Below are 19,101 nucleotides of genomic sequence, written 5' to 3'. Positions count from 1 at the left end.
CATCGTTTTCTGATAATCGATGTGTAATGGACGATGTCTAACTTGCCAAATAATTGAAACGAACCATATGATTTCGTTCATTTGTTTCTTGACGTCGTGTCATTCGATTTTTGCTTTTCAGTGAACGATTTCAACCTTTTTGAGGACAAAAAAGTTTTATCATTTTATAATTTGGAATGTTTCGTATAATCCATAGACTTAAAGATATATAGTAGCTACTTATGTCTCAACTATTTCAATATCCTGAATCGCTAGACGTAAATTAAAAAAGGACAGGTATTTATTGTTAAATTATAAATAAAAAAAAAATATTAAATTTCACGACAGAATCGACTTTTGTGCCAAGCTCCTGGGTGTTAATTCTGTAACAAGCATTCCAAACTTTCACACACATTTATAATACTAAAAAGAATTAGTTGTTAAGGCAATGAATGGAAGAAATAAAACAAAAAAAATATGGTGTATTCGTAATAATTTAATCATAAGTAGATATGCGATCATCTGTATTATATTTTATATATAATTTCTATTTTGTTAAATGAATTTTGTAACTGTCACTATCTATCTATATAAAGTCAAAAATCTAGCTACTTTCCTTTAAAATATATTTTTGTTAAGCGATTTAAAGACGCATATTAAAATAAAGCTGACGACGATATGAGGATGAGAAGAGAAGTCGCTCGCTCCATTACAGAGATCTGTAAAACAGGAACACACCTCCTGCCGACCACCATAACCTGACCGATGGTAGCAAACACCCTGTTGATATAAATATATTTTATACTATTAGCAGACAATAAATGTTAGGTACATCTTAAATTATAATTTAAATTTTTTTTTTTGTATAAGCTCTAGTCGAAGTAAAATTGGAAATGTTAAATGAGCCTGATGCATTAAACTATTAGATATTAACTGGAATTAATCTAGTGGTCGTTGATGGTGGATAACATTATGAGGAATCCAGGGGGACAATTATCCAAAGTCAAAGTCAAAAATCTTTGTCTTAGATTTTCGCGATTATTACACATTGAAATAAAACTAGTTTTTAACGGATTTAATCGCGTATATTAATTATTTTTAACATCCCGACGTTTCGAGCACTTTGCAGTTGTGTGTCTGCCCGTGACCACGAACACTAAAAATAATTAATATACGCGATTAAATCCGTTAAAAACTAGTTTTATTTCAAAAATCTTTATTCAATATAGAAGTGTTTACACTTGCTTATTGATAGTCAAAAATCTACCACCGGTTCGGACCGAATCGTATCTGAGAAGAACCGGCGAAAGAAACTCAGCGGGATATATATATATATATATATATATATATATATATTTCTCCAAATTAACTTTGACTATACAAAAATATACCTGAGGTTAATCGTAACTGGGGGTTAGTTTTACTTATATATAATTATATGTTAAGACAGGATCGCGATTATTTTCCGATCCAACTTCGACGAACTGGATTGTTGAGTTGGTATAATAGCAAAATGACTAAACGACAACAAGTTTTGATTCGGATTTGATAAAGTCACAGTTCATTTGAAGAATTGGCGGACCTGTATCTGCAATATAAAGTTGGCCTTAAAAGAAAAGGTCACTTTTATCTGACCATGAGATATTTATGAACTATTACTGTCATATATAATTTCGAATAACAAGATATGTTAGTTTACTAAAGTGTATGCGAAAATCAGGTTCACTCCCTATTCACTTATTTCGTCCGATGTAAACCGAAACCATCAGAAAGAGATCAGGCGACTGTATGACGTGTTCTCCTTTTAATTTTGCAAATCTGGCTTGATACTGAGAGTTTTTCCGATAACTGTTAGTTGAACACAAAATTTTAGATTTAGACCCTAAATTTTCACGTGTTTAATTTGTGTTTAAAATTCACCTCGTGTTCGGTGACGGCAAGGCAAACATCGTCAGGAAACCTTCATGAGTCTGATTAAAACCTTCCACTTTTTTTTTAACCAACGCGCACTGTAGCATCATAGAGGAAATAAAAGAAGACTTAGCTCAGCAGTAGGATATTTACTCATAGTACTTTTTATTTACTTTTTATATACTTGATACACCTTACCTTGTACCGGGTATCATCCCATCCACATCCTCTAATAACTCTACTTTCGGGCAAGTGACCGTTTATTCCATAATCAACATGCTGTATCATCTTCCTGCATAGAGTGTGGGACACTCCCCGATCGTGGTCGGAACAGTTGCGCTTCATGCTGTCTGGTAAGACGGCGTCTGAACACATCGAATTCGATGCGCTGTTGCATTCATAACACATGATTGTAGACCCTTTAAAATAAATAAATAAATATTGAATAAATATTGGACAACATCACATCCATTACCTGATTCCAAAGTAGCTAAAGCACTAACGAAATCAGAAGTAACGACGGTACCAAAAACACCTAGAGCCAAGACAATATAGAAAACTAATTAACTTTTTCTATATGGACTCAGCCTGGAATCGAACCCGAGACATCGGAGCGGCGTACCCATGAAAACCGTTGTACACACTTCTCGACCATGGAGGTCGTCAATAATATACATGTCCAATAAATTATGGTTAATTTGAATGCTCTTTTATCTTATAGTGAAATTATTGTAAGTTACATAATATCATAATGTTTTATTAAATTAACACAAATAAATGAAAATGCCTTTATATTTAATGACAGGGTCTAAAGCTATCTCTTTGGGTGATTGACTAACAAACATAAAAATCTTCCTCATTGGAAATGTGGGTAGGGTTAGAAGATAATTCAAAAATATATTCTATAATAAGATTCCACATTTATATTTAAATTCTCCAGTTGCAAATTGGATTTTATTAAAGATTAGTATTTGTTGATTTCTATGCAGGATAAATAAATAAATTGAATTATACCTTACTGACATAATCTGTGATTAAAATGGTGGAATAGTGTAAGTACAGAGTTTTTTAGCGAATGTTCTCGATAGAATCTACTTTTCGAAGCATTACATTTAATTACACCGTAACATGACGATTCAAAAGGGCTTTTAAGAACATGATGAGAACTGAGCCGAGATGGCCCAGTGGCCACGCCGCATCTTAACCGATGATTTCGGGTTCAAACCCAGGCAGGCACCACTGAATTTTCATGTGCTTAATTTGTGTTTATAATTCATCTCGTGCTCGGCGGTGAAGGAAAACATCGCGAGGAAACCTGCATGTGTCTAATTTCAACAAAATTTTGCCACATGTGTATTCCGCCAACGCGCATTGGAGCAGCGTGATGGAATATGCTTCAAACCTTCTCTTCAAAGGGAGTGGAGGCCTTTATTCCAGCAGTGGGACATTTACGGGCTGCTAATGCTTTAAGAACATACATAAATAAAGAATATTTTTATTTTGATTAAGCAATAAACAAATTAATAATTTGCACTTAGAGTTCTACTGTATATGCTAGATTATATATTAGTAATACAGTGATGTATTAAATACTTATACATATTCAATAATTGAACACTGAATAAATTCTAGCTAATATTATAATTTCGAAAGTGAGTTGGGGTTATTGTTTGTTTGTTACTTTTTTACGTCGTAACTATTCAACCGAACATAATGAGTGCTTGCATATGTGGTTTAGGGTACTGAAAATAGGAACCTCTATAACCCCCACCTCCTAGAACGAAACTAGTAATAAGTAAAGTAAAGCACTACCAAATTAATAGTACTTTTTTCACGTTCAAAAATTCCTTGTTTCGGAAGCTTTTATTAACGATAAAATCTTATGAAAGTATAAAGTCATAAATATGATTTGTTTATGGAATACCAAGTTATTCTGCAGTTCTTGTTTCCAGTGGTGTGTTAACGATAAGTGGCCGCGTGAATCCGGTAGATTCAATAGTGCTAAAGGAAATATTAATTACGAAGGAAGTCATTTTAAGCAAAATTTACCTACTTACTTATTTACTTATTTTACAATTTGTAGTAGTAAAAGTAAAAATATGAGTTTTTTGTATCGAATCTAACTTAAGTTTGAAGGCAGCTAAATTTTTACCGCTTAGGCCCACCACTTAACTTGAGCTATCATTGCTTGTTTCGTAATGGTTCCAAATTCTTCACGCATTATCTTGTTACGTAAGCAGTTCAAACTGGTAAAGAGTGGTAAAATAACCTTTCTTTATTTCAACTAGTTCCATTGTAAACTAGTTTAAACTGGTTAAAATTTCAACAAATTCCTTTAATATTCATAGGTCTATATAAGAAAGGTGAATTTCAAGTTTGCAATTAACACTTAATTCAATTGGCGTAACAGTGTAACTACTGAGTCTCCTACCGATTCTTCTCGATAATATAAACTATTCTGATCTTGGGGTAAATTAAAAAAATCATCTATATTGTAATAGAAAAAAGCAAAGGTTCATAAGAGGCTACTTGAATCATTTTGATTTGGCTCTTATAACAATTGTAATTGATAATAATAACATGTAAACGACGTAAGATATTCGTAATAACATCTTAATATCTATTATAATATTGTTTCCACTGGTAACAGGATACCTACTAATTTACTCTTTAGAGAATCTAGAGAATGTTGCCAGCATTCTTTCATTCTAAAAGGACGTAATTAGTACAGCAGCTTTTATTAATTTTGATTTGTATATATTTTTATATATGGTTTACATTTGAAAAATTATCTTATTTTATTAAATGCTATTCATAATTAAAAATTTTCAAATCACTTAATAAAGTTTAAAAATTCACGGAACTACTACTTGACATCCGATATTACCGTAAGTTGGGCTTACGGTTATATCTCAATTTTAATTGTACGGTATTAAATATTTAAAACGATAAAATATTCAATTTTATTGTTGAATAAAATTTCTGTAATGTTTAACTATCAACGATGATTAAAATTTCATTGATATTTTTTATCTATAATTCTACCACAATTTATAATTAAAAAATATATATTATGACCTGAAATATTTACTAACTTAATAATTGTATATTGTAAGCTAGTCATTAAAACTATTCTTATTTATATTACGTTTAAACATAAAATATAATTAGGCAATTAAAAAACAGCTTAAGAACTTAACGTACCATACTGGACGAGTCCGAAAAGCGTTAGAAGTCCAAGGCCGTAACACTTCATGTCTGCACGACTTATTCACAACTACACCCTGAATCAGACCAGGGTTAGACTTAGCCTATAGCAACTAACTGAAACCTATCTACTATGTACTCAGATTGTGTCATCACACGCCAAACGGGAGGATGTCACTCATTGAATGAGATGCTGCGTAACGGAAGACCACAATTGAGTTTGTTAGTCGATTAAGGTGAACAAGGTAATCTATTCGAAAATCTACTTCGGATCCTGATTTAAAAATTGCTATCTAGTTTTTTTTTTTTTTATTTGATTATGACTAAGGCATGTGGATTACAGTTCGTTATAATAAAAGACAAGATCGTGAAAAACTTTTAATAAATATTTTGCATTTACAAACACAACAATAAAGCTAACACGTCATATATATTACAACAATATAAAGTGCATATACAACTCTGATTAGATCAATATTAAAGAGGCAGTGTTACTTTTGAGTTATCGTCTAATTCATGTCTATTTACAAGCCATCGCTAAATTATTTATCGCTTCGTCTGTCGCGCTAACCGACACACCCATTGTCCTATTTTTAACAGTATCGATGCCTAATGGATACATCTAACTTCATTTAAATAAGTAGTGACCTAGTCGTAGTATGGTCTATCTAATTAAATAAGCGATATGTTTTTAATAAGCACATCAGTGATTTCAGTAATGTTTATGTAATTTATGAATTTAATTACGTTCGACTATCTAATCTACACGGAACATCAGTGTTTGTGATCGATGTATTTGATTTTTTAATACTTCTTCGATCGATATCTATTCTCGCTTTGGTATCTAGCTTGTTTGTTAAATAATTATTTGAATTTCGAACATATCATTCACAACCAGTAGCTGCATCCGAAGGGCTTCAATCATTCTAAAAGATACTATATTCTCATATAACAACTTTGTATACATACACTTGATTTGATTATTTAACGTTTTAGAATCTCAGTAAAGCGAATGTAAGGATCATGAGCGCGGTGGCACCGACTGGTACCGTGGCTGAGTTACAGCCGTCTTCTAAACACGAACACACCTCCTGTCTGCCTCCAAACCCTGAACGTTGGTAGCAACGACCCTGTAACATATGTTTGAATAAGTGTTTTGCCAATAAACCTATTTATTGTATTTTTATTTGATTTGTCTTCATTAGTATAAGTCACGAACAAATTTCAAGCAAATCTCATGTTGTTTTCTGTACGAAAATAACATACCCAGCTGGGCAAACGCCTTATTCCTTATTCTAACACGCTGATCGAGTGCAGATTGGTGGAATAAACATACTATAGAACTTTAACCAACATATATATATAACCTGTATTGATGCTTATATTACTTTTCGTTCATATGTGTGATTAAAAAAATAAGTACGTTAACACTTTTGTTCTGTTCAGATCATCTAGTTATATACTGGTGAGATAAATAACTACTGCTAAAAATAGTCTTTGGGTTTAGTAACTTTTAACTTACCTTGTAGCTGGTCTCATCCCATCCGCAGCCTCTGATGACGCGGCTGTCTGGCGGCATGCCGTTCATCTCGAACTCCACGACTTGTGAGATTTTCCTGCACATCGTGTCCTTTGGACCGCAGGGCAGTCGCAGTGAGTCGGGCAGTTTGTCCATCAGACATCGGGAGTCATTGTGACTGTTACATTGATAGCAGGTGATGGCTAGACCTGGTGACAATTTTGTATATATATATATCATCGATATTTGGAAATAGTCGAGCAAATTGGTTTCCTCATGATAAGTGTATTATCCTTATAAAGAAATGAGTCATATCATAAACATTATACTATTATTCTTAACAAGTTACTACTAGCATTAGTTACTAGCCGGATTATCGCTTAGACTGTAGAAGTAATTAAGGACATCCCAAGACAGACCAAAACTTGGGAAATTGTCTCTTACCCAAATATTTAGCTTATTTGAATAGGGTGCAATAGTTTCTTCGTAATAAGGTAAAAAACCGTTTTAATTATGAAAAAAATTGATAGAAGAAAAATAGGTTAGGAAGCTAGAAAATGATAAAGGACCCCGAGAAGTGCTTTGGGTCCGGAAATGGTTAATCCCGGACCGCGGCTATGTGTGTGTTATATGTCGCAATTGAATAAACCAGATAAATCAAAGCAATAGATATTTAATTTGGCACATACTTTTGTTGTATTTCACCACTGAAATTTCATGTGTTTAATTTGTGTTTATAATTCATCTCGTGCTCGGCGGTGAAGGAAAACATCGTGAGGAAACCTGCAGTGTCTAGTTTCAACGAAATTCTGCCACATGTGTATTCCGCCAACCCGCATTGGAGCAGCGTGGTGGAATATGCTCCAAACCTTCTCCTCAAAGGGAGAGGAGGCCTTTATCCCAGCAGTGGGACATTTACGGGCTGCTAATGCAATTAATATTGATTGGTTACGCTTTGGAGCACCATGGACTGTTACTGTTACTGTACCGTGTCTCTAAAATCTGCTTTACAAGTTCTTTTAGTAGATATAGAATCGTATCTACGATCCTTGGCACATACTTTAATTACTATATTCAATACGATCATATAATTTTCTGACTCAGTGTTTAAAAAATAAATAAAGTTTTTATATTTGTTATTAATTAAATATTAAATAACAAAATTGTCATTATATCCGAGACTGTTGAACTAAGCCAGGATTCTAATACTAGTCTAAAATATAAAAATAAATAGTTTTCATCACAGATATAAAACATCTCCAAGCAGAAATATTTGCAACAAGCCATAAAGTTATAAATAGTCGGAAGAATATACAAATAAGATCGCTTCCAGTTCTTGACCTCGTATCAATTTAAAGATAAAAATTATAATATACAATTTGGCAACGAAGGGTGACAGAAATCTAGCACTGTTATTTATCAATTATCCCAGTATCCCACGAAATATAATTTACCTGCATAATTATGAAACATTAGTCATAGAATGTGATATTATAATCCTACACCAGCAAAGCGAATCTTTACTTGCTCTGATGAAGAGTTACCCAAAAAACATCTTTCTCTAATTTGTGTTTTCATAAAAACGCCACGATTATTGGTCACAGCCGCGCTTCCTACGTTGCGCACTCCAAAAGCGTATCGAATTCAGCTCTATATGTTCGCTAGTTTATGAACACCATGAGAACCTGGCAACTAAGCTAACTGTTTTTTAGGATGACATAAATTGTAAATGAAATAAATAGTAATTGTAATTGATAATATTTTGAAAAGCGTACAAACCAAACATTACTGAAGGTTTTTTATTACAATTTATTGGCGTAAGAAAACCCAAAATATATTTTTATCATTGTTTAGTCAACCTAAAAGCAAATTTGATGTGTTGCGAACAGTGTTGCCTCAGTACTCCGAATTAAAAAACCTAAAATAATGGTATTCTCTATATTCTCTTTCTATGTTAGATAGATTTAATAATTTGATACCTACCGATATATTTTTTTTACCTTATGATAAAGTTTCAAGACAGATGTAGACTATATGCTATTTGTACATTTTTGAAGCCGTTTGAATTTTTGAAGTTCCGGTTTGAAGGGTGAGTGAGTCAGTGTAACTACAGACACAAGGGACATAACCTTAGTTCTCAAGGTTGGTGGACCACTTATCATCAGGTGGCCCATACGCTCGTCCGCCAACTTATACCATAAAAAAAATCCGTTGGAACGGCAGTCCGGACCGAAAGACAACAGACACCAAACTATGTTAACAACCTATAATGTTCCATAATTGATTAAAGCCGTCCAATTCTATTTAGGAAATTGTTTGATCTACCACGGTACCCCAGTGGTGTTTGCACTGGATATATCGCGGAGTTCCTTCGCTGGTTCTTCTTAGGTATTTTCTTTTCGGAACCGGTGGTAGGGTATAATTTCACAATATATATGTAAGTGTAATGCTTCTAAGTATATTGAATAAAGGAATTTGAATTGATTTGACATATACCAAAATGTGCAATTTCGTTCACGATGTTTTGCGTCAATCTGAAGTTCATGAATATCTGAGATATGTCCGTTATATATAATATAAATTTATTAGCGGTACTAAGGAAAGTAAGCTGTATCTCGTAGGAATACTAGAAGCTATTGAGGAGTTCCAATATAAACCAAGCTGCAATCAGACCGTTGCAATGATAACGAAAGCGTTAGCACTACAAAAGTATATTCGTCCGAATAAAATTTTCTAGCTTACTTACAATTAGAAATAGATAAAAATTCACTTCATATATTTGTTTATATATAAACAAATATATGAAGTGAATTTTTATCTATTATGTAAATCACCGCTCAATATATTGAGCGGTGATTTACATAGAAGCTTATTTATTGCGTGCAAAAGAGAATTTTTATTTTTTTTATCTATAATCGTAACGATATATATAACAGATTCGAATTATGATGCTGTAATAATTCAATATAACGCGTGGTTGAATTTAATTTGTTATTTGCGAGTTCTAACCCGGCAAACACCACCGAATTTCCATATATATTTTGTTTTGTTGATGAAAGTTTTGCCCAACCTTCCGCATCACAAGAAATTCACGAATTTTTCAAATAGCAACGTCTAAATTATAAAAAAAAAAAACATAGAAAAATTTTGATTTTAAACGTAACTACATAATATAGGTATTCACGAATCTTTAGAGCTGATTTAGGGAAACTTACTGACGAGAGTTAACCGAAAGTCGTAAGTTCAAATCGTGATAGCATTAATAATCTTAAGTAAAATTATGTTTTTAATATTTTAACTAGTTAATATTTTCATAGAAAGAAATCACAAGGAACTCCGCAAGCAACGAAACGATTACTGACATTATTATAAACATCAACCCACAGTGGAGCAGCGTGATGGGTTAAGATCCGTGGAACAGGAAATGCGCATTTAATCTATTTATCTTTGTTACAAGTGGTATGTTAAAGTCAAAGTGAAATTATTTATTCAATAAAGAAGCATTTCTGAGTCGATGTGGTACAATAGGTAGAACACGTGAAACTTATCAACAGATTACGGATTCAAACCCGGGCAACCAACAATTAGTTTTCATGTGCTTAATTTGTGTTTATAATTTATCTCGTATTCGACATTGTTAGGAAGACTATGTGAGTCAAATTAAATTGAAGTTCTTATACATGTGTTACCATCAACCCGGATTGGAGTTGCGCGGTGAATTTAGATACATTCATAGTAGATATATGTTAGTGTCTGAACTGATGTTACCTAAATACTTAGTAAGAACATTTATAAAGGTCCTACTAAAACCTATGGCACATACATTATTCTAAGCAATTTGCGTATAGTTTTTCTAAGTATCTTTTCGATCATATTACTGGATATACAGCGGGAAATACGATCGTTTCAAGTAAACAATAAGAAACCGCAGTACTAAAAGCATAAGCGATCTCTATTTTTATCGAACTATAAGTAACACGAGGCATGCATTGTAATGCAAATTAAAAAATATATATTATCGAATACGAGAAAACGCCAATCAGAGGCGGATTTGATACCTTGGCTGACCTAGGCCTGAGATTGCCGCCCTCAACTCACTGTAAAACACGAAACATTCATTTAATTCGTTTTTAAAGGGGTTATTTGATAAGTAGGCAGATTATTGAGTCATTAAACGTTGATTTGTGTTTCACAGGGTCTTTGAGTAGCAAAAAACGTCGACTAGACTGGAGACCTAGACGTCCTAGGCCCTGCCCTACTTGTCCTATCAGGAAATCCGTTCCTAAGGATTATATGGTAGAATCCTTAAGATATGTAAAAGCAACAATTTCGTTGTATAAAATTTCAATTAAACCGTATAAATGCGTGGACTCATATAATAAGACTTAATAGAACAACTCTGTTCGCCTGTTACGTTTTCACCGCTGAAACCGAATTTGATGAAATTTGGTTAGAAGTAAGTTTGAGCCCCAAGCATGGACACAGGCCATGTTTTTATACCTAAAAACCTATAACATTGCCCTATCTATAGTTTTAAATAGATCGGACTACACCAATTAGGTTTTAGTATGTGATTTATCTGTAAATGGGACATCCCTCATTATTATAGGGAATTCCCCACCGGACTATAGATAACTCGTTGTTTAACTTTAATTAAACTTAAATGTTAAGAAAACTCGTGAATATCTAGTAGGATACAAGAAAAGAATAATTATTAATAAATTCTAGTCTATATGGTCTTTCGGTTAAATCGAAATTTATCACTCTTCGTTCAATAAATCTTAATAAACATTTTTTCATTATTATTCAAAATTGCTTCCTTGTACACTGTTGTATGAGGATGGAAATGATTCAATCACTTTGGAGTGATTTCCATGTCACACTACTTTAAATAAGATTTATTTCAATTTGATTTGATGGTTTGAATTTTACGTGACAGTTTTTTCTCGAGGTATGCGATCAGTCAAGAACACAGATACACGCAAAGACAGAAAAACAGATGCAAAGCGCGAGAGCATAGTTATTTGCCGTCATTTAAACAAACTGACACAAAAATTACCTTCTAGTGCGAAATTAAACATATTAAAAAAAAAAAAGATTTTGTCTAAAGTATGTCTAGAAATACAAGTCCATACCGCGAACAGAAAAGCGGAAATTAAACTTTTCAGGGACATAGCGTTGACCTAAACTATCATAAATTGTCAAATCTTAATAAAAGAGAACAGCATTGAACACTTCGACTAAATAAATCACAAACCTTGTTGGAGCAAACTACATAATACCGCCAAAAAGCAAAACGTCACGAACGCCATATTGCCGTTAAATCCTGCTCGAACCGGTTTTCTCCGCTGAAGACCGCGCGCGGTTCAGGTCACGGTGCGACTGAATCGAGACTACAGGACTAGTACTGGTGTTTATGCTATATCTATGATCAAATCGACGGTGGGCACCGCTTATTCAATTGCCGTAATACATGGCAAATTGACTGATATATTGAGCGCACCGGTATAGGTGGAAAGGGCTGGTATCCAGGTCTGCTGCTTTCAAATTAGATTGAATACAATGTGACAATTGTGTCAAGTTGATCGAGATTAGGGTTGTGTTTTTATATTTGATATTTAAAGTTTTTGAATTTTTTTTTTTATTGTTTTGTGACATTCTTTTGCATTAGATTACAGAAATATAATGAAATTAATAAAGGAGTTTTTATTTGAGTACATTTTATATTACAATGAAATGATGGAATATTGAAAATATTGCAAAGAAAAATTGTGACGTTATTTATATCTTCCCTGTGTTCGTCAGTAATCTAATGATAGTTTAATTATACTTTTTAATCAAACAAATTCTAAATTTTAACCATGGTAACATATAACAATATTTATTGATAAAAATCGACTTATTGCTTTTGTAACAAAATGTGAAAAGTCTAAATAAGGTTATACTGATGCAGAGCATAGGCTTTATCCAGCTAGTGATATGAGGAATAAGGGTAATAGACTACACATGTAATCGAAATACATACCTTAACGCAAACATTTGGTACAGAGCACTTTCGTATAGTATTGGTGTTCCAGTTTTAAATATAGGCAATCTTGACTGGCGAAATATTGGTAGACATATCTTTACTGGCCTAATTCTAACTAATGATATGTATACGAAAGTTATTTGTTTGTTTCTTTCTTTCGCGTCTTAACTACTCAACCGATACTCATCATGACATTTCTCACGTTGTACCAAACATACATAGGGTATCTAATAACGGCCACCCATCTCCCCATGCGAGCGAAGACGCGAATGGAAACTAGTAAGTATTTATCTATGCAGCCTAAGTTTATATTCACATCTACAAACTACACGCACATACAAAAACTAACACGATGACTTTTTTTTTAAAACAACAGAAACGAATGTAAATGCAATTAATTTTAGAACCAATGTTGTTTTTGTTATTTTTAAATTAAGCCATTAGAACAGCTCCTGTAATTTAGACCTGAGGTGTTGCCAATTAATTCCAATGTAAAATCGAAACGCTTCTGATTTTAATAAGAATAGTTTTATATTCACGAAAACCAGAATAATCAGCCCAATCAAACAATTATATTAAAAATTCGATTATGGATTATCAACAATTCAATCCTAATATTCATATAATGTGTGTTTTTGATTTGAAAGAAAGTGTTTTATTTGAATTATATTTCGGATTGCACATTATAGGGTCAAATCTATCAGTGGTTAATTATCTATGAATACTTTTGCTTTAACTCTGTATAAGCGTTACAATAACTTATTGATTGTAAAAAATAAAAATTACCAAAGGTATGATTATATTTATATGATTGTAATCTAAATACTCCTGAGAAAAACAAGCGAAAGATTCATTTGATAATTTCTAAAGTGCTTCTGTGTGTGTGCAAGTGCAAGTGATAAACCATCGTTGTTTAGTTCTGGCTACGTTTATTGTATATATTTGTATATAGATCGTCTCGCAGTGTAATATTGTTATTAATTGCAATGGCGGCGACTCGTTAATTTTCAATTGTTTAATTTTTCGTTTTTTCATAGTCTTCTAAATTCGATTTTGTTGATAAATCGTATATAATTGTCTGAATATATATTTGATCAGCATATAAACTAGGAATAGTTACCACTGAATGAATATATTCCTGTTATTTTTTTCGATTTAAAATACTAATCTATTTAATATACTTTGTTGAATTCAACGCGTTAGTGTTTACTTCAATTAGACTATTATTGCAACTGTTTAGACCTCTTTTAATTGAATTCTATAGTATTAAGCTTACAATTTATTTTTCACGCAGTGGAAACCTTCAGACGGTACCCAGTTCCTGGAATCACGTTATATATGGGATTCTCACCCACTAAAGCCAATGCAAGGACTTTCCTCGACATGAATCGGAGAGGCTGCAGGATCGTGTTAATCGTGGCTTTCCGGAGCTCTCCTCAGGGAGTGAAAATTATCTTGGCCCAAGCACTCCTAGCTAGAGCGTAAGGTAGCGCGAGGCCATCCCAACTACAGTCTTAAATAGGACACGCGAGGTCCTCACCTCTCACGTTACCAAGTTGAAAATACTTTTAAACTAACAATTAAAAATCTTTTCTTTAATCCATGTACTAAAAAAAATCCAATTTACAATACTAGATTATATTGTATCCGTGCAATGAAACTGATTTCAAAATCAGTAGCAAACTAACCCACACATAGAAACAGGTGATGTCAAATGAGAGCCTGTAGAAAAGTTAATCAATCACAAAATACGAATACCAATCTTAACAAAATAAACAGGATACTTATATATTTTTCAATTCAGTATTTGATAACATACTTTTAAGTCTTAATAAATCAAAACAATACGTAAGGCAACAAATAAAATATTGATTTACAAGATTGCAGTCTAAATTTTAAAACGACAATGTATGTTCAAAAGGTGTTACTTTGGATTTAAATTAATTTATTATATACGTTTACTAGCTTTTATCAATGTGTGAGTTCAACACACACGACCTCAACTCAACCTCCGCATAGTCCGACATTAAGAGATTAGAGGCGAACAAATTGCTCCTTCCTGCTTCTGCGCATAGGACGTAGTAACGAGCTGCAATCCAGGAAGCGTCTGACTAGTTGTGTCGCGTGGTTCGCGTCATATTTTTTACTATTGAAGAACTGATTAATAAAGCTTTATTGTAAGTAGTGTTCGCTTAGTAAATTTGCAATTTGCGTTATGGTAGCAGGCGCAAGTGGTTCTGTGATACCCTCCTAAGATATGGAGTGGGTACGGCTGTTTTTTAAAGTGGGAATCCCGCTGAACGACGACGCACAGCCCACTAGGCATTATAGGTTATACCGGCAAGTCCTACATACCCTCCCCCCACTTCATGTGAGGGAAACGAAAGAAAGTGGTCGAAATTTGAGAATTTGTAAATGTGTATACATACATAAAAACATACTGAACTTTTTTTAATTTTTGTATTTAAAAATATTATGTTGTATTTAAAAAATATATATATGTGTTCCATTTTCAAATAATTCGATGAATATAATTTGCTTTGTCAAAATTAATTTTAGGTTGGTCACGTCATGTTTCGTAGTCATAAGCCTTGTTCGCTAAAAGGAGTTCGTAATATGTGATTGTTATTATATTGTTATATGTTTTAATATCTTATTGTTTCGATTCGATTTGCATCAAGTGATTAGGAGAGAAGGCCTAAGCTCAACTATGGAACATTTAGAGGTTTAACTAATTTTCATTTCATTGCTTACTTGGTTGATACTTGGTTAGGTACGTAGTATACGGTAAGAGATAATTTTAATTTTCTTAACAGATCAGAACTTAGCTTTCTTGTCCTCGCATCAAAACAATTATAAAATAAACCTTAGTTACCTATTACCTGAAGGCCAATTTTGCTTATTTAAATCGGTTTTGATACGATCTCTATTATATTTCGATCCAACTTCGACCGAACCGCTGAAGCGTTGCGTTACTGGAATAGAAAATCTTCTGAACGGCAACGATTACGTTTGGATTCGACTGTCACAAAGTGACAATTATTAGCAGAATTGTCGTCCTGACCGATTTCAAGGTTGACTAGCCAAATGCGCACTGCATATAGTGCACAAGTGTGTGCGTAAATACAGGTGCCTCTCTATTCCCTCACTCTCATAATCCGATAGGAAAGAGTTCAGGCGAAGGATGGTTTTACGTGCTTGCCATGGCAGCCAACTTCCAGACTTCAGGCTGTCATGAGATTTTTTCAATAGAAAAACCCAATAACTTTATCGGCCTAACCTTGTGCTTATACGACGACCTCGAAATTTGCGGCCTTATTCCCTAAGACCGACGAGGCAGTCAGCTGATATAATAGCAGATATAGGGAATAGTACGATCTCAATAAAAAAAATGTGTTGTATATTTCATTGTGGTCGTATGCCGTTGTGTCAAATTAAACGAATCTCAAACCGATATACCGGAATCCATTTATTTATACATATGTGTGTCTGATGTATGTAGTCAATATTTATTTTGAAAGTGAGATACATCAAGATAGGTGAGTAATTGAAGATTGACAAATGGACCTTCAAGCGCTTACGCTCATCTTCCTGTAACTCTTTATATTGCATAACAATGTTATTTATAAAGCTACGCATAGTGTTGCCAACGCAACGTTTGTGTTAAAAAATAAATTCTCAATATTTGATTTATTTTTATCTTTATCTTAGTGGAATCCTTAAAAAAATATTTACTGTTTTAATGGAAGGATTTTTTTTAATAGCCAAATTTATTTTACAAATACTAAAGCTGTATAATTATATTAGCCGTAAAATATGTATTATTTAAAATACATTATCTCAAAAGAATATAAAATACACGTTTTAATATAGCATGTTAGTTACTATGAGATATTATTTATTAAGAGAGGATTTATTGTAAGAGATGCTTAAAACTTTGTAAGCCTGGCAAAAAATATCTTATCTTAAAGGTATGTTTTAAAAAAGCTCTGAATGAATATCACTATTAAGGCAAATTAACAAAAAAAAAAGAGACTATTTATAAAATTTAGTAAATGTAATTAGGTCGTAGTTACGTTGATAACTATGGTGGTTGGAACTCCTCAATCGCATTAACCACAAGTATATCCTAATAAATGAACAACAAACCCCTATAGTTTTAAAACTTTATTGTATTTTTGACAAACATAGAAGAAAAAGTTACTGAATAGTGCCAATTATCCTAATTTATAAGATTTGTGAAGCGTTTCCAACTCTATTCCGTAGAATAGGAAAACAATTAAACGAAAACGATTACGTTAATCGAATCGAAGTTCGATTATGTTATGTAACTGTGTTGTAGAACATCAATACATGTAGAACATACACATACATAATACGTAATTCGTTCCATACTTATATAGTTAGCCTTGTATTTTAAATAGAATATTTGGTCAGGCCCAACTTCAAAAAGTTAAGTCAAAAATGATACAAATTTGAATAGACTATACATAAAATTAAAAAGCTTTCGATATAAATCGTTATTCAGGCTTAAGTTACATTGACGTTTGGCGTAAAAATACATTATTCTACATTCCCTTGTAAACTCTTTTCTTTCTCATTCCTACTACTTTTTTAATTTATTTACGGTCCAAATTTCCTTTGAGTATTTCAAATCTGTATCAATATTTCTGTCTAGGATCTAGGTAGATCCTCGATTATTCCTCTCAATTTTTTGTTTCAAAAATCTCAGTTTTCATTAAAAGCCACGTGGTTTCCTACAATGTAATTCATTTCAAGTCGTCATCGTCGTCGTCTCATTAAAAGAGTTATCTCATTAAAGTCATATTAATGAGATGACTCTTTTAATGAGCAACTTAATAAGTTAATAAACTTTTAATTTTTAATGTATTCATATATGTGTTATATGTTAAATTAAACTACATTCATAGAAATCTATTAGATAAGGATAAAACATTAGTTCCTGCCATATAACCCAAAAATATTGTTTAAGTGCATTTATTTTTGTTAATATATTCTTATGACAAGACCTGAGGATGTCCAATAACAGACTAGTTGATAAATAACTGGAGAGGAGTGTCTAACCGCTTTGTTTAAGATCAACAACAAGTGCGAGACTACGTGACCCCATTTTGCTTCCGAAAGTGCGTTATGAGCTTGTTTCGTTGAAGAATTTGTACTGTCTGACAGCATATTAGACCTAAATGTAATAAGCGACCTTTATTAATGTTTCCTTTGATACTTTATGTTTATATGTGACACTGAGAATCCGAACCAATCCAGATATTCCCTTTGTGGTATTTGCTAGTAAAATACAATGGCTAACCGAGATATAAGCTCACAATACAACTCTCGTTCCGACAGTTCAGAAGTGACGTTATAAATAAATTGCTGCATAAGCATTTTTATATAAGCTATATATAGTATCAGTTTTGACCAATAGTCGAAGTTATTTGCTCCAAGTGATAAAACCAATACGATTTAGAAAAAAAAAGCGGTTGCGCCTGATACAGTTTTTTAGCAATTATAAGTTTTACGCTACTGCTACTAAATTATATTAGGCGCAAAATTTAATATGGTTAACATACTACTTCTCGGGGCTTTATTACTTGCAGTCTGCATTAAATCATGCAAGTATTTTATTTTTATACAATATTTTAATAACTAAACACAAAATATTTACATTTATTGACTTAACAGAATAAGATAGCAAAGATATATAACAATATCGATGAATGAAGTAAGATTTGAGAGAATTTATTTTAAAACAATTATTACGTTTTTATCTATGTTGTTGTATATCTACAAAAACCATTCATGGTCATATCAAACATAACAATTAACGAATAGACACAATTCAAAATAAGCAGTGCGTGTAAAGCGCTTATTCTGGTTAAACACGCGAAGTATTAATTGTTTAATTAATAAGACACGAGGACGTACCGTGTACTGTAGGCGGGCAGTTCAATTAATAATTACACATGTCTTTTATAGGTATTAGAAAAGTGTCTCATGAAACGTGTCATTATTCTGTATAAGTATTTTTTACTCAAACCTAAATTATTTTAAATCAATTCACGGCTCATGTCTGTTTCGTTATTTAGTGTGATTATTTAATTATTATATTATATTAACATAATATGACGGTTCGTTTCTTATTTGTAAATTATGTCAATGTGGCGTTTGCAGATTTTTGATTTGTGTGTTTTTGCCACTTGTGTATGCAAAATGTTAATCAGTATATAGATGAATAGATATAATCAAACCATAAGTAAGCCTTGCTTATATAATGGTCCTATACTAAATTGTTTTTCCTATTATGAAAATTGTTGTATATAAAGGAAAAAAACAATTCAGCGTAGATTCTTTTCAATATCAAATCTAATATCAATAATAAGTATAAAGTTTCTGATTAAATAATTAAAAAAAACTTACATTCAATACATTATTTTAAAGG

The 19,101-nt window shown here is 32.5% G+C and overlaps 2 protein-coding genes across 2 annotated transcripts; both read right to left on the bottom strand.

Annotated features, from left to right (window-relative positions):
* Positions 1–597: 597 nt before the first annotated feature.
* LOC125070130 lies at positions 598–5,231 on the bottom strand. The gene is made up of 3 exons (XM_047679830.1): positions 5,095–5,231; positions 2,089–2,309; positions 598–759 (listed from the first exon to the last, which is right to left on the bottom strand). The coding sequence occupies exons 1-3, from the start codon at positions 5,144–5,146 to the stop codon at positions 598–600; spliced, it is 435 nt and encodes a 144-aa protein (XP_047535786.1). The 5' UTR covers positions 5,147–5,231.
* A 237-nt stretch (positions 5,232–5,468) lies between these two features.
* LOC125069780 lies at positions 5,469–12,029 on the bottom strand. Its single transcript, XM_047679353.1, has 3 exons — positions 11,874–12,029; positions 6,620–6,825; positions 5,469–6,227 (listed from the first exon to the last, which is right to left on the bottom strand). The coding sequence occupies exons 1-3, from the start codon at positions 11,926–11,928 to the stop codon at positions 6,090–6,092; spliced, it is 399 nt and encodes a 132-aa protein (XP_047535309.1). The 5' UTR covers positions 11,929–12,029; the 3' UTR covers positions 5,469–6,089.
* Positions 12,030–19,101: the final 7,072 nt, after the last annotated feature.

This window comes from Vanessa atalanta, chromosome 16 (assembly GCF_905147765.1).
Source record: "Vanessa atalanta chromosome 16, ilVanAtal1.2, whole genome shotgun sequence".
In the NCBI taxonomy this organism is placed as follows: domain Eukaryota; kingdom Metazoa; phylum Arthropoda; class Insecta; order Lepidoptera; family Nymphalidae; genus Vanessa; species Vanessa atalanta.
The sequence above is the reverse complement of the archived record's forward strand: the minus strand, read 5'-3'. Positions and strand labels throughout refer to the sequence as shown.

Excerpts from the sequence above, each read along its gene's own strand:
- LOC125070130 (XM_047679830.1), bottom strand. The coding sequence starts at position 5,146 with ATGAAGTGTTACGGCCTTGGACTTCTAACGCTTTTCGGACTCGTCCAG. Across the intron at positions 2,310-5,094 it reads TTTCGGACTCGTCCAGTATG|GGTCTACAATCATGTGTTAT; the intron begins GTACGTTAAGTT and ends TTTATTTTAAAG. Across the intron at positions 760-2,088 it reads GGGATGATACCCGGTACAAG|GGTGTTTGCTACCATCGGTC; the intron begins GTAAGGTGTATC and ends TTATATCAACAG.
- LOC125069780 (XM_047679353.1), bottom strand. The coding sequence starts at position 11,928 with ATGGCGTTCGTGACGTTTTGCTTTTTGGCGGTATTATGTAGTTTGCTC. Across the intron at positions 6,826-11,873 it reads ATGTAGTTTGCTCCAACAAG|GTCTAGCCATCACCTGCTAT; the intron begins GTTTGTGATTTA and ends AATTGTCACCAG. Across the intron at positions 6,228-6,619 it reads GGGATGAGACCAGCTACAAG|GGTCGTTGCTACCAACGTTC; the intron begins GTAAGTTAAAAG and ends CATATGTTACAG.